The sequence below is a fragment of the Macaca mulatta genome, chromosome 1 (assembly GCF_049350105.2).
Source record: "Macaca mulatta isolate MMU2019108-1 chromosome 1, T2T-MMU8v2.0, whole genome shotgun sequence".
NCBI classification, from domain to species: Eukaryota; Metazoa; Chordata; class Mammalia; order Primates; family Cercopithecidae; genus Macaca; species Macaca mulatta.
This window is the reverse complement of record NC_133406.1, coordinates 86109417-86122532: the sequence shown is the minus strand read 5'-3', so window position 1 is coordinate 86122532 and position 13116 is coordinate 86109417. Positions and strand designations below refer to the sequence as shown.

At 62.9% G+C, this 13116-nt stretch overlaps 1 protein-coding gene across 40 annotated transcripts in view; it reads right to left on the bottom strand.

Annotated features, from left to right (window-relative positions):
* OBSCN (obscurin, cytoskeletal calmodulin and titin-interacting RhoGEF) overlaps positions 1–13116 on the bottom strand; it is a 165835-nt gene that overhangs the window by 4662 nt on the left and 148057 nt on the right. For 30 of the 40 annotated variants that reach the window (XM_077938815.1, XM_077938819.1, XM_028826436.2 and 27 more), the window contains 16 exons: positions 11757–11933; positions 8899–8998; positions 8421–8545; positions 7795–7907; positions 7361–7580; positions 7091–7172; positions 6805–7005; positions 6032–6092; positions 5552–5629; positions 5071–5243; positions 4803–4829; positions 3977–4129; positions 3832–3877; positions 3314–3391; positions 1023–3048; positions 97–177 (listed from right to left, as the gene is read on the bottom strand). In XM_077938815.1, coding sequence (XP_077794941.1) covers positions 97–177; positions 1023–3048; positions 3314–3391; positions 3832–3877; positions 3977–4129; positions 4803–4829; positions 5071–5243; positions 5552–5629; positions 6032–6092; positions 6805–7005; positions 7091–7172; positions 7361–7580; positions 7795–7907; positions 8421–8545; positions 8899–8998; positions 11757–11933 — 3741 coding nt within the window. Of the gene's footprint in view, positions 1–96; positions 178–1022; positions 3049–3313; positions 3392–3831; positions 3878–3976; positions 4130–4802; positions 4830–5070; positions 5244–5551; positions 5630–6031; positions 6093–6804; positions 7006–7090; positions 7173–7360; positions 7581–7794; positions 7908–8420; positions 8546–8898; positions 8999–11756; positions 11934–13116 lie in introns of those variants that run through there. The other 10 variants (XM_077938835.1, XM_077938844.1, XM_028826492.2 and 7 more) reach the window with 6 other exon arrangements.

Here is a 13116-nt window from a genome sequence, read left to right as displayed (position 1 = left end):
ACCCCTGTGAGTGCAAGCCTGCTCCCCACCTGTCTGGCCATGCTGGTGGGACCCTGAGAGGCAATGGGGCCCGGTCTCTGTGTTGGGCCTGCTCACCTCGGTCCCAGCTCTTCAGACCTGACGGCCGGAAGGAAGCAAGGCCTGGCTTCTTCCTGGGGGGCCTCTCCTTCTCCAGACCTGCAGGAGGAAGGGGGCCGATGAAGATCATGGTCAGGAGGCCTGGCCCCTCTGGGTAGCACCAGCCGCCTCTGGCTGCAAGGACCCGGAGCAGCTGGGACAGGAAGCAACTGTGGTCGGCTGGCCCGCTGCCCACACCTCAGACTTCCAGGCCACAGAGGAAACACGAATATCAGGCACCCTCCCCACCTCCAGGCACGGGGTCAGGAGGGTCCAGGACCAGGGAGGATTATGTGGTCGGGGAGAACTATGGGGCTGTGAAGGGTTTTGGAGTTGGGAAGGGTTTTGGGGTCAGGGAAGGCCTGAGGTCAGGAGAGTCTGGGGTCAGGTAGGGCATGGAGTTGGGGAGGGTCTGGGGTAAGGTAGGGTCTGGGGTCAGAGAGGACTATGGGGTCAAGGAGGACTCAGGAGGATCTGGGGTTAGGAGGGTCTGCAGTCAGGCAGGATCTGGGGTTGGGAGAGTACAGCGTTGGGGTATCTGGGGTCAGGGAGGGTCTGGGGCTGGTCGGGAGGACTCTGGGGTCAGGAAGGATTCTGGTTCAGGAAGACTCTGGCCCCTTCAAATGCTTTCCCCAGGGGCATACCACCTACAGCCTCCCCAGGCCTCCTCAGCTATGTTGGGTCCCAGGGCTGGGTCTCAGTTGCCCCGTGGGGAGGGTTGTCAGGGCTGGAGAGGTGACCCCAAGATTCAGAGACCTGAGGCAGGGACAGGAGGTGTGGGCAGCACCTGGACACCGGCGGGGGTGCCCCGGGGGCCTCCTGCCGTCACCTGGAGTGCAGTAGCCCCAGTTACAGAATGGGGGCCCCTGGACGTGAAGGATGCCTGGGGTGGGGTGGGGGTTCACCTTCCGGCCTGCCCTTCAGGATCCGGGAGATGTGCTCCACGGAGGCCTTCACTCTCTCACGCAGCCCCAGCTCCACGGGCTCATCCAGTGGCAGGTGCCTCCCAGGGAAGTGGAAGAGGCTGCGTGACGGTGAGGACCACTTGCACTTCCTGCCCACGGCAGCCTCCGCCAACAGCGCATCCATGTCTTCTGGCTCCTCTGTGATCTCCAGGCCTGCGTGGGGGCCCATTTCACCTTGCCAGGGCCACATGGGCTCCGAGAACTCGGCCAGCTCCTCCTCAGCCATGGGGGAGGGTGGCTCTGGCTGAGCGGGCTTGGGGACTTTCCTGAAGATCATAAACTCGAATGGGAGGTACTTGATGTCGTACAGGTCCGAGAGGTTGAGGTAGGCAGGGTCCACCTCGGAAATGTCCAGGGATATTGTGTCAGCCGCCTCTGCATCACCTGACAGGTCCCGGATCTGCACCAGGGAGACCTGCCCGACGTCCTCCCATGGGGTGGGCTCTGGAGAGCTCCCAGAGGGAGCCCTGCTGACCTCAGGCACAGGCCTTGCACTGATCTGGGGCAGTGGGCTCTCAGCCCTGGCCTCCTCCTGCTCCTCTGAGGACTGGGACACAGCCCAGGCTATCCTGGCCCACATGGGTCCCTGCCCCAGCATGCCCCCCGCATCTCCACCAAAGGCAAAGGCGCCATAGCCAGCCACACCTGCGTAGCCCCCGCGACACCCCAGGGAGAACTTCCGCGTGGTCACCTGTTCCTGAGGCCGCTGCAGGGTGGGTGTGGAGTCGGACAGATCCTCAGCCTCCTGGGACCAGCCCTCAGCATCGAGGGAGGGGCCAGGCTCTGTGCCCACCCGGGAGGAGCCCACCCTGAGGGAGCTCACTTGGGAAGAGCTCGCCTGGGAGGCTGACCCTGGGGAACTGCAGGGGCCAGGTTTTGGCCTCCCAGGAAGAGAGATGTCTCCAGGCCCCATCTTAGAGTCTAGCGGGGGGCTTGCTTTGGCAGGGGCAGGGGGTACCTGGGGCTGTCCCAAGAAGGGGCTTGAGGGTACTAAGGGGGCCTCTTTGCAAGATCCTAGAGGGAAGGAGCCAGGAGGGCATGGGGCAACTGCTGAGTGGGGGCTGCAGCCCTCCTGGGGGGCAGAACCCTGCTTGGCATGACAGAAGGGGGCTGGCTGCCCCCAAGGGTGGTCCAGGGATGGACTCTCTGGCTGAGCAGTGCCTGGGGGGTCACCAGTGGATGGAAGCTGCTTGTAGCCCTGAGGGTGCCCCATGTCCCTCATAGGAGCTCCCCCGGACGGGGCTGAAGGCAGTCGCTGTGCCTCACAGCAGGCCTCTGGGGAGCAGCGTTGGGTGCTCGGAGGGTCATGTTCTGTGTCCAGGGAGCGGCTGCGGCCAGGGGCCAAGTGGGTGCCAGAAGCAGGCAGCCGGAGGGCGGTCTCGAAGGAGGGGGCTTTGGTCAGGAGGGTGGCCTGCTCCTCCCTGGCAGCCTCCTCCTCCAGCATGCAGTGCTCCATCAGTGGCTCGCGCAGGCCAGGCAGCGCCCCCGCAATGTACCCGCCTTTCAGCAGGTGCCGCCGCCGGGCTGGGTGCCGCCTGCTCCCCGGGGCCAGGGCCCCATGCTCAGGGCTCTCACCCGCCTGCTGGTAGAACAGGCTGCGGATGACGCTGTGCCGGGGCACACAGCCCTGGGCGGCCGGTGGCCCAGCACCCTCAGGAGATGCAGGCAGAGCTGAGGCCTCGGCAGAGGGCACAGTGGCCTCGGCCTCCTCAGGCAGGCTGGCCGAGGGCCGCAGGAAGCCCCGGGGGTGCAGCAGTGGCGAGTGTGTAACCGGGGAGGGTGGCAGTGACTTAGCCCGGGCGAATGGGGCAAGCTCATTGTCAGAGGAGGAGGAGGAACTGGAGGAGCCACCAGTGTCCCTGCAGAGGTGCCGGGCCACACCGAGGGAGGGGCTGTCAGGAGGGCCCCGCAGCAGCTCAGGGATGGAGCGCATCACCAGGATGGACTTGTAGCTCATCAGGGAACGCTGGAACCGCATGGGGGCAGCAGGCATCAGGTGGGGAGACCCAGGAGCTCTGGGGTCCTCTGCCCCCAGGGCACAGTCATTCCGCCTTCCTGCACCATGGGACTCTGTGCACCCATCCCCACTGTGCCCAGCAGATGACTCCCATCTCCTTTCAGCATGCTCAAAGGAGCCCAGCCCCACTTCCCTGCACTCCTAGGTGCGCAGCTGGCCCTGTGGGGCCTCAGTTTCCCCTTCACTGGTCCCTACTCAGATGGTCATGGCTCACCTGCCAGCGACTTCGGGCCAGGAGGAACTTGAGCTGCTTGGTGTTGATGAAGTGGGCCTCCTCCGCAGGCATGGATTTCTGGGAGACCAAGGTGGGCAGCCACATAGCAGGGAGACCATGGTGCCCTGATAGGGGCCCCTCCCATGATGGAAGCCCTGCTGGGCAGCCCCAGTCCTGGGATCCCCTGGATCCAGGACACCACAGCCCTCACCCAAGATGTCCAGGTGGGGCAGATGGCAAAGGCCAGAGGTCAGAGGTGACAGCGACCCCCTGTCCCTGAGCTCCTCACAGTTCTCCCTGCCTCCTGCTGGGCGTTGGGGGCTGGGGCACTGAAACGTGGTTCCAGCTTGAGGTTCCCACAGCCCTCTCACTAAAGTACAGGGACAAACGTCCTCTGGGCTGGGCAGAGTCCAGGCCACAGCCACAGTTCTGTGCTCACACACCCTGTTGCCCAGAGGCCCTGCCCCTGTTGGCCTCAGGCTCCGCCTGCATAGTGTGGGGCTGACCCTGATACTCACCAGGAACCAGGGGTGGGAGAGGCACTGGGCTGCACTAGGCCGGGCCCTGCAGGGAGAGGAAGGCTCAGGAGGGGTCAGGTGGTCAGTTGCCCCCTGGGGCAGGGCTGACTGGCCCCGGGCAGGAGAAGCCTGGGTGCGCACTCACTGAGAGGCTCTCTGCAGCGTAGCCTTGATGAAGTCTTTGGCGTCTTCACTGAGGTGGGCAGCCATGGGGCTGCTCCATGACACGCGACCCTCCAGGATGTTTAGGAGGGTGGCACGGTCACTCTCGCCAGCAAATGGGGATGAGCAGGTCAGGCTGAAGGCAGAGGGAGGGTCCAGCCCTCAGATGAGGCCCTGACTGCGGATGGGCTCTTAGTCCCACTCCCATCTAGCTCTGAGAATCCCAGCAAGTTTCTCTGATTTGCCCAGAGAGATCCAGGCTCAGCTTGGAACAGGGACCCAGACCAAGCCTGGGGTATCTGGGCTCAAGTAGCAGAAGGGATATAGGGTCAGCTTGGGTGCGCACCAGCCTTAGTCTGAGATAGGGATCCAGGCTCAGGCTGGGGCACGGATGTAGGGTCAGCCTGGGTGGGCACCAGCCTTAGTCTGGGGATCCAGTCTGGGGCAGGCATCAAGATCAGCCTGAATTAGGAATTAAGGATCAACTTGCTGAGGAGGTCCAGGCTGTCTATACCACCGTCATCCTCAGGGCAGCAGTGGCTGTTATGAGTGACTGCTGGACAACCCCCAGTCCTGCAGGGCAGTGGCTTGGCTGCCTCGTGACCCGGCACAGCCCTCTGATGACAGGGTGTTTGTGAGACCCTCTGGGCAGGAACCTCTTATCAGGGTTGGCTGACCGCCTGTTCCCAAGATAGTTGCCCCTTGGGTCTCGGGTCTCTGATCTGGTGAGCAGCCAGCGGTGCACATGCCCTCAGTGGGCCTACAAGGGAGGGGTCTTAGGTCAGCTGATGGAGCAGGGCTCTGCTCACCTGAGGTAGGAGATGACACCCATGGCCCTGCAAGACAAAACCACACATTGTGCGTCGCCCCAGGCCTGGCCCTCAGGTAAGAGGCACACACGCAGGGAAGCGGGGAGCCCAGGTCTGTAGGAGGAGACGGGTTCAGGGAGGACCCCTTGGCTGACCAGTAGGCTGCCTGCTGCCTCCCTGGGGCAGAGGAGAGGGCCTAGCCATCTGTGGGGACCGGCTTCCCAGAGAAGCTGCAGACCCAGACCCGTTGGCCCAGCCACCCACTCACCAGATGTCGGAGGCCTCGCTCACAGGGTTCTGCTGGATGATTTCGGGGGAGACGAACTCAGGGGAGCCGTACTGGCTGAACTGCAGCTCTGCTGGGGTGATGTTCTGGGCAAAGCCGAAGTCGCAGATTTTAATGTCTTCCCGGGCAGGATGCACCATCAGGATGTTAGAGGGCTGTCGGGGAGAGTTGGGAGTGAGTGAGAGCCATGCCCTAAAGGGGTGACTCCTGGGGCTGGTGGGCCTGGTGGGGACACCCAGAGGCCCAGGGACAGGGTGAGGCAGTGGGGAGCACCTGGTGCAGCCATTTGGGGACAGCCTCTGCTCCACCAGAGCCACACCCCACTCGAAAGGGCTGCCTGGAGGTGGTGAGCTCCCTGTCCCTGGAGGCAAGCAAGCCCTCTCAGTGAAGCTGGGAGTGGTGAGCCTGCCCCACTGGCCTGCAGGTCCCAGGCTTTGGGGTGCAGCGATGAGGACATATTAACCTTTATGTCCAGGTGGAGAATGCCGTGGCTGTGCAGGTAGTGCAGCCCCTCCACCAGCTGCTGGATGTAGACCTTGACCTGTAGCAAGGGCTGCTGTTCAGGTGGGAGCCCAGCCCCAGCCTCCCTCTCCACTTCAAGTCCGGCCTCCTCCTGGCTTCGGCAGCTGATATGCAAAGCCCTCCTGCGTCCTGTGTGCCCCTAAGCCAGGAGATCCCTCAAAGGTGGGGAGGATACGATGGACTTGTGACCCTCAGTGGGGGAGGGGTGGGCAGGGCTGGTCAGCTGGCCAAGTGAGGTGGGGTGGCAGGCCGTGTAGAGCCTGACTGAGGGGTCAACACGCCCTGGAGGCCATGGGGAGCCCCAGAGGCTCCTGAGCTAGAGAGGGCTGTGGCTGGGACTGTATCTGCAGGGACCTGGTGTCTGAGAGGGGTCTGGGGTAGGGTGCGTGGCTGGGGCAGTGGCAGGCGGCGGCCCAGTCACCTCGGCCTCTGTCACCACACCCTTCCTGAACAGGCGGTCCAGCAGCTCCTCGGATGAGCACCTGGGATCCCATCAAGGAAAAACAGGCTTGGGAGGCTGAAACCTGCCTGCCCCCAGAAACCCACACTCACAATGAGGTGGCCAGGACTATGGGCACATCTGATCTCTGGGGGCAGCAGGGGGTGATGCTCAGGATTGAGGAGAGTGGAGTGGGGACCCCTCTGAACCCCAGATGGCATGCAGCCCTGAAAAGGGAGGGGCTGCAGGCTGACGCTGGGGACTGAGGGCAGTCACTGCACTGGCACAGTGGGAGGGGGCATCCTGTCCCCTCTGTACAGAGCCCATCCAGCACCCTCTCCGTGCAAAGAGGACACCGACTTGGGGCAGTGGGGCATGTGTCCGGCTGACACCGTCAAGAGCACCAGAGGACAGAGGAGACCTCCAAGACAAGGCCATGTGGGTGGCAGGGTGTGCCCCAGAGTAGCCAGGCCAAGCAGCTCCTTCCTCTCTAAGAGGCCATCTACAGAGTGGGAGCGGACCCCCACCATCCTTGCTGAGGGCATCAGGTCATCAGGGCCAGCTAGCCACCAGTACCCCCTGGGGACTCCAGTCACTGCCCCGTGGAACAGAAGACTCCCCACCCAAATTCCCGGCTGGGTGGCTGTCGCCACCACCCAGCCAGGCAGGGGACACCAAGCACATGGCTCCTCTGAGCCCTGGCCTGGCCCTGCATGCCCCTCCTCAAGCCCTCTCAGGGGCTGAGGGCAGGATACAGCTCCAGGATGAGGATGAGGGTCTTGCGGGTCTCAAACTGGTCCAGCAGCCCCGTGACCAGCGGGTGGCTCAGCGTGGCCAGGATGTCTCGCTCCCTGTATGCCTGGGCCCGAGTTCTGCTCCGTAGGGGGATGAACTTGGCAGCACACAAGATCTTGTTTCCTTTGTGCTGCACTCTTTTCACGAAGCCAAACACACCCCTAGGAAAGACGGAGTGAGGAGAGCCCAGGTGGCCTGAGGAAAGGAGCCATCTGGCTGTCCAGGGGAAAGGGGGCTAGGTGCTACCTTCCAATCTCCTCCTTGACCTCATAGAAGGAGTGCAGCTTTCTCCGGTGGCTTTGCTTCTCTGAGTCCGGCTCATTGTCCCCTAAGGAATGGGAAGCAGCTGGTATGGGCAAAGGTGACCACCCTGATCCCCATAGAACCCAGTGCTGTGGTGTTAATGGGAGCTGCTTCCTGGACCCAAGACTATGGGACCACACCCACCCAGGGACCACACCCACCCAGGTACCACCAATGGGAAGAGAGGTTGCCCCATGGAGACAAGACCTGTACCTGGCCAGCCCAGCTGCAGAGCCTGGGCCCAGGAGGGGTCGACCAACTCACCGCCAAGCACCAACAGCTCTGCCTTGCAGAGCACCTGGCCACCAGCGTTTTGGGCCAGGCAGGTGTAAACACCGGCATCCTTCGAGGCCACATGCCTCAGCACCAGGGAGTATGTGGTGCCTTCTTGCTGCTGGCTAAGCCGGGTGCTGTCCACCAGCTGGACGCTGTCCTGGAGGCACAGGATCAGCAGGGCTGCCATCAGCCCACTCTGGGGGACCCCATCACCCCACCCTTCACTGAGCAGTGCTTCCGACACCTGCTGTGTGTCCAGTCTGGAGGGGATGTGGGAGGAAGTGCACAGTGTGGACTGCACCCATCTCCCGTGGGTCCCCCAGATCCTGGGGCCATTCCCGAATCTCGCTCACCTGGACCTGCACACCTACCTTGTACCAGGTCACCGAGGGCTGTGGGTCGCCCTCAATGACAGCCTCGAATTGGGCCATTGTGCCTGTCTGTGCCTGCACATCCTCGATGGTTACCTGCATGGATGGGGGCCCTGGGAGGGCAGGGAGGGAACCATGGAAACCACCTCCCCAGCCACACAACCCTGGGTGCCAGCCACAGCCCACCATGCCTGGGTGGTTGTTGAGGCCCTGAGATATACTGTGGGCAACTGAACGCCCCCCACAGCCCAAGCAACAGCACCCCATCCTGACTGCCCAGGCTTCTGACAGTTATGGGTGCTCCTTCAATGGAACCACTGCCTCTCCCACTCTGACCTCAGCTGGCCAGGTGATCAGGAGGAGTTGGTGGGGCCAGTGGAGCTCACTAACTTGGCTGCCGTTCTCAGGGACAGGATCCTATTAACACCAAGTTCACTGCCACTTGCGTCTCCCCAGTGGAGGGTTCTGGCCCCTCTGAAGGGACACAGTGAGTAGAATGTGGGCATCCCAGGCTGGGGCAGGGCTGAGACAGGCTGCGTGGCCTCTGCAGATGTGCAAATGCCCCCCAGCCCTGGACAGGGGGTATGGGGATCACACTTATAACCCAGCTGGGCCCAACCCCGTACTTGCGGTGTGTGTGTCGATGGCCTGGTATGTGTAGGTCCTCTGTGTGGTCTCCGTGACCACGTGGCTATGGACGTCCCAGAGCAGCTCCCCTGTGCCTGCCCCAGGCCTGGCTGCACCCTCCATCCTGGGGTTAGGAAGTGGGGTGAGGCTCTGCCGGGCCCCCACACGTTCTGAGCAGCCAGGCCTCCCGATGAGATAGGGTATCCCTGCTCATCACCACTAGGAAGGGGCTGCAGCAAAGCCTCTCTGGGATGAGATGTACAGACGGGTGCCCAGCCCTTAGTGTGGAGGGGGCCCCCCAACACCTCTCATCCCAAGGGTGGCCTCTCCTCCCAGACCTGCCATGCCTGGGGTAGCTGCTGGCAAAGAGTGGAGGGCTGTGAGGACACCGCAGTAACTCGTGCCCTGCCCTGCCTGCCCAGAGATGTCCCCTGGGGTTGGTCCCCAGTGCAGGACCCAGCAGTCTGGGGTGGTTACCGAATGGGCACAGTCCATTCCTGGGCTCTGGCAATGGCCTCTGGCTCCTGCTCTGGGCCTTCGTGGAGGAGGGGCTGTGGCACCCTCTGGGGCACGGCTGCTGGGAGATGAGGGCCTCATGAGATGGAGCCCAGGTGGTACCCGCATCTGGTCCCCACATTCCCAGGCTAGGAAAGCCCAGGCAGAGCTTTGGGCTCCCGGGGCCCTGGGCTGTGGGTGAGATCCTGGCAAGGTCCTAGGCCCCAAACCCAGTACCCAGCCCACAGCTCAAGCATGTGCAGTTAGCCACCCTGCAGAGCCCAGGTGCCAAGCACCCTCCATATCCGACCTGGTGCCACCAGCCCCGAGGGTCCCCTGCCCACCCGCCAGACTGACAACTGGATGCGGTGGCCTCTGCCCTCTAGAACACTCCCTGCCAGCCAGGCAGGACAGGCAGCTCTGTCTCAGCACCGTGTGTGCCAGGAGCATTCAACAGTTCCTAGCATGCAAGCAATGGTGGGCAGGATCCAGAGGGCCAGGGCATCACCCCATGGGGCTGCCCAAAGGTCACAGGTATGGCCCTTGACACCACTCCACCCAGCTGTGAGGGAGAGGACAGGAGAGACCCAGGGCAGACTGGGTAGAGGAGTGGGGCTCGGGACAGCCCCGGCCGGTGGCACAGGCAGCGCAGGCAGGGCAGGTGGCTGTGGGAATACACTTGAGCTTCAAGCAGGTGGACGAGTGGAAAGGGTGTCCGCCACAGGCAGGGCGGGTGGGGTCATGGCCAGAGCAGGCCAACCCATGCCCACTCTGCAGAGGCATCGGGCAGAGTGAACGAGCGTCAGGCCTGTGAAGGAGCCCACGATCTGCCCCGGATGGGCCAAGCGGCACCTAGGGCAGGTTTGTCTGCTCAACCACTGTGGCCCTGGCACACAGCCCATTGGATGTGGCAGGGTACACTCCACCCACAAGGCAGAGTTCAAGTGAGGGCCAGGGCTAGTCCTCCCAGACCCCTGCCCCAGCCTCGGCCTGTCCTTCTCTTACAGACGCCGGCCTTCGGTCACTGCATGGGGAAGAGTGACAGGCAGAAGAATGAGAAGAGACCATTTCCCAGGGTGACAGGGATGCCGTGCCCCTTCTCCTGGGCCAGGCCTTGCTCCCAGCCAGCCCCGTGATAGGCAAACAGAGCAAATGTACACCAAGTTGGGGCCTAGAGAGACGCCCCTTAGCCCTAGGTGGCCCCAGGGTGCCCAGGCAGCTAGAGGGAGGAGCCTGCGCTCATTGAAGGCCTGGGGGCTTCTGTGCCTGTTGTGGGGAAGCAGACCTGAGGGGCTGGCCTTCTCATCTCATGGGGGAAGGCGGCTTGCTTGCCCCGAACCCTATGCCACCTGGCCTGCGGGAGGCCACAGAAGCAGCATAGGGACTGTGGGACTGTTGGAGCATGTGTTCAGGGGATTAAGCGTGAGACCATGGTGGGGGACTGTCCCGTGCTGTCCTTGGGGAGGGCACTGAGCCCTGGAGGTCTCATCCTGTTTGGCTCCAGCCTGACGGCCTTTCTCCAAGGTGATGGAACCAGGTAGGGGTGGCCAGGGAGGGTGCATCAGGGAAGCCCCTGCAAGATGGTGTGGGGTGACCAGAGTGGGTAGGCACACAGGATGCAAGGCCGTGATGGTCTTTTGTGTGAAGACAACCAAGGCTGGGGCTGGGCCAAAAGAGAAGGAGAAGGGCATGGACCCAAGAAGCCCACAGAAGCAAGATGCAGAGGACGCTGGACGGGGCAGGGGAGGAGCCTGGCTGCCATCCTGCCCCAGCTCTGGCCTCGCTTCAGCCCCGTCCTCATGGCTCTCTGGACGCCTGACTCCAGGCCCCCATCCACCTTCGGTGAGCAGCAGGGATTTGGATGAGATTCCCCCAACCCAGGCCTCAGTTTCCCCAGATGCACTATCTGTCCCTTTAGGAAAAGTTCCTTGATCGGGGACCTGAAGACCGGGCTGGAGCGAGGCCAGGGCTCGGGCAGGTGGGCAGCCAGGCTCACACCCGTAATCCCAGCACTTTGGGAAGCTGAGGCAGGAGAATGGCTTGAACCCAGGAGTTTGAGAGCAGCCTGGGCAACACAGCAAGACCCCATCTCTACCCAAAAATAAAAAAATTAGCTGGGCATGGTGGCATGGGAGCTACTTGGGAGGCTGAGGTGAGAGAATCACTTAAACCCAGGAGGTTGGGGCTGCAGTGAGCTGTGGTCGCACCCCTGCACACTGCAATCCAGCCTAGGTGACAGAGCAAGACCCCGTCCCAAAGACAAAAAAAGAAGAAGCCATTAAAGTGCTTCAAAACAGGAGACCCCCAACACCTGGGGGAAGGGGCTTGAGTGACCCACAGAGCTGCCTCTTGTAGCAGCCAGTCTGATTTGGTCTGTCTGGGGTACTGGCTGCTTCTGCCCCTCCCTCCTCCACCTCCTCCTCCTTTCCTGTCTTCTGCCCCCTCCATCCCCCTCCTCCTCTCCCTCTTACTTCTCCCCTGTCTCCTCCTCCCCTTTCTCACCCCCTGCTCCCCCTCCTCCCTGTCTACTGAGGAGCACAGGGCACCTGAATTTGCCATCACAGGCCAACCATGGGAAGCCTCTGGCTCCTGGAACAGATTCAGAGCAGGAGGAACCTTCCAGAACCCATTCTGTGCCAAGATTCTGACAGGGAAACTGAGGCCAAGCAAGAGGTAGGCTTGGCCCAGGACCCCCAGTGCATGGAGCCACTGGGATTCCAAATCGGAGTCACTGGGGCCTAGCCAGTTCATGCCCATGTGATGGGTACCCTTCACGTTGCACAGCCAGGTTGGGGTCAATCCCTGGGGGACTTTGTTGTCAGCATGCGTCTGGGCCTCACCGGGTGCCTCCGAAGATCCGGTGACTGGAGGTTGGGAGCCGGTTTCCTGGAGTGCAGGTGCCCCCCCAGGGCAGGGGCTGGGGCCAGTGAGGTCCCCTGTGAAGGGGCCTGGCACCCTGGGGCCCAGCAGTCTCTCCAGGACGGATGTGATCTGGTCCACTCGCTCCAGGGTGGTGTCTGTAGAAGAGGCAGATGAGTGAAGAGCAGGTGAGACCCAGGGGTCTGGGATAGCTGCAGCCTCCGGAGGGGTCTCCAGGAACCCCGTCCCCCTCCTCAGAGACTGCCCAGGTGGTCCAACACTGGGCTCCTCCCCACCCACTCCCCTCTCAGGAGGCTGCCTGGAGGTGGAGGCCTGGGACACAGAGAGGAAAAAACCACAGACCCATGCTGCAGGCAGGCACTTCCTCCTCCTAGACTCCCTGCGAGCTCAGGCCCATCCTCCCCGGGAACCTTCAGGAGAGTGTCACCACCTCCAGGGAGCAGCCGGGCCTGGATACCTGCCCCAGGCCCTGGCTCTACCACTGATTGCAACCCCCTACCAGGGCTGGCCTCTCCTCAAACCTGGGCACAGCCTGGTGCCAAGGCGAGAACCAGAGGAAGCTTGGGTTCAGTGGGTGTCCAGGCAGCCATGACCGTGGACCCCTCCCTGGGGATGGGCCCTCCCTCCCAGGGCAGCCCCTGCCTGAACTCGCCTGCCAGGGGCTTTCTCTTCTCCACCTGTGACCCAAATCTGCTCTCCCTTCTGCCTGCAACCCCAGCCCCGACCGCCCCACCTGGCCCCTTGCTGGCTGCAAGAGACTCCTCTAGAGCCCTGCTGGGCATGGTCCCCACTGGCAGCTCCCCCTCAGCAGCCTCCCCGTCCACCTGGCCATCAGCCAGGCACCTCGCACACGGGTCCAGCAGGTCACCTGCCCCAAGCCTCCCGCCTTGTTTGTGTCTTCAAGCCCTTGCTGAGGGCCCTTGCCGCATCCCCAGTTGCCAGCCTGGAGAGGAGACCTGGGCTGCTCTCTACATTGCCAGGGTACCCTCCTCTCTACCCTCCTCACTCCAACGCAGTCAGCAGGACCCCTGGGCCAGCCTCGGAGCTGGAGGGCTTGGGGTTGTCCTCTAATGGTGCTGGGATCGTCCGGCCAGAGACAATGAAGTTGACCTCTGATGCTGAGATCCCATGGGGTCACCACATCCCCACGTCTGCCATGACAACAGTCCCAGCTGCCCAGGGCTGGGGAAGGCCTGCCTGGTACCCAGCATGCTAGGAAGGAGCATGATTGGCTGTTCTGGCCATGCTGTGTGCCCCTGTGAGTGGCCTCTCCATGATGGGAACCAGCTGTCGCAGGTCCACTCAGGGACCCCAGGGTGG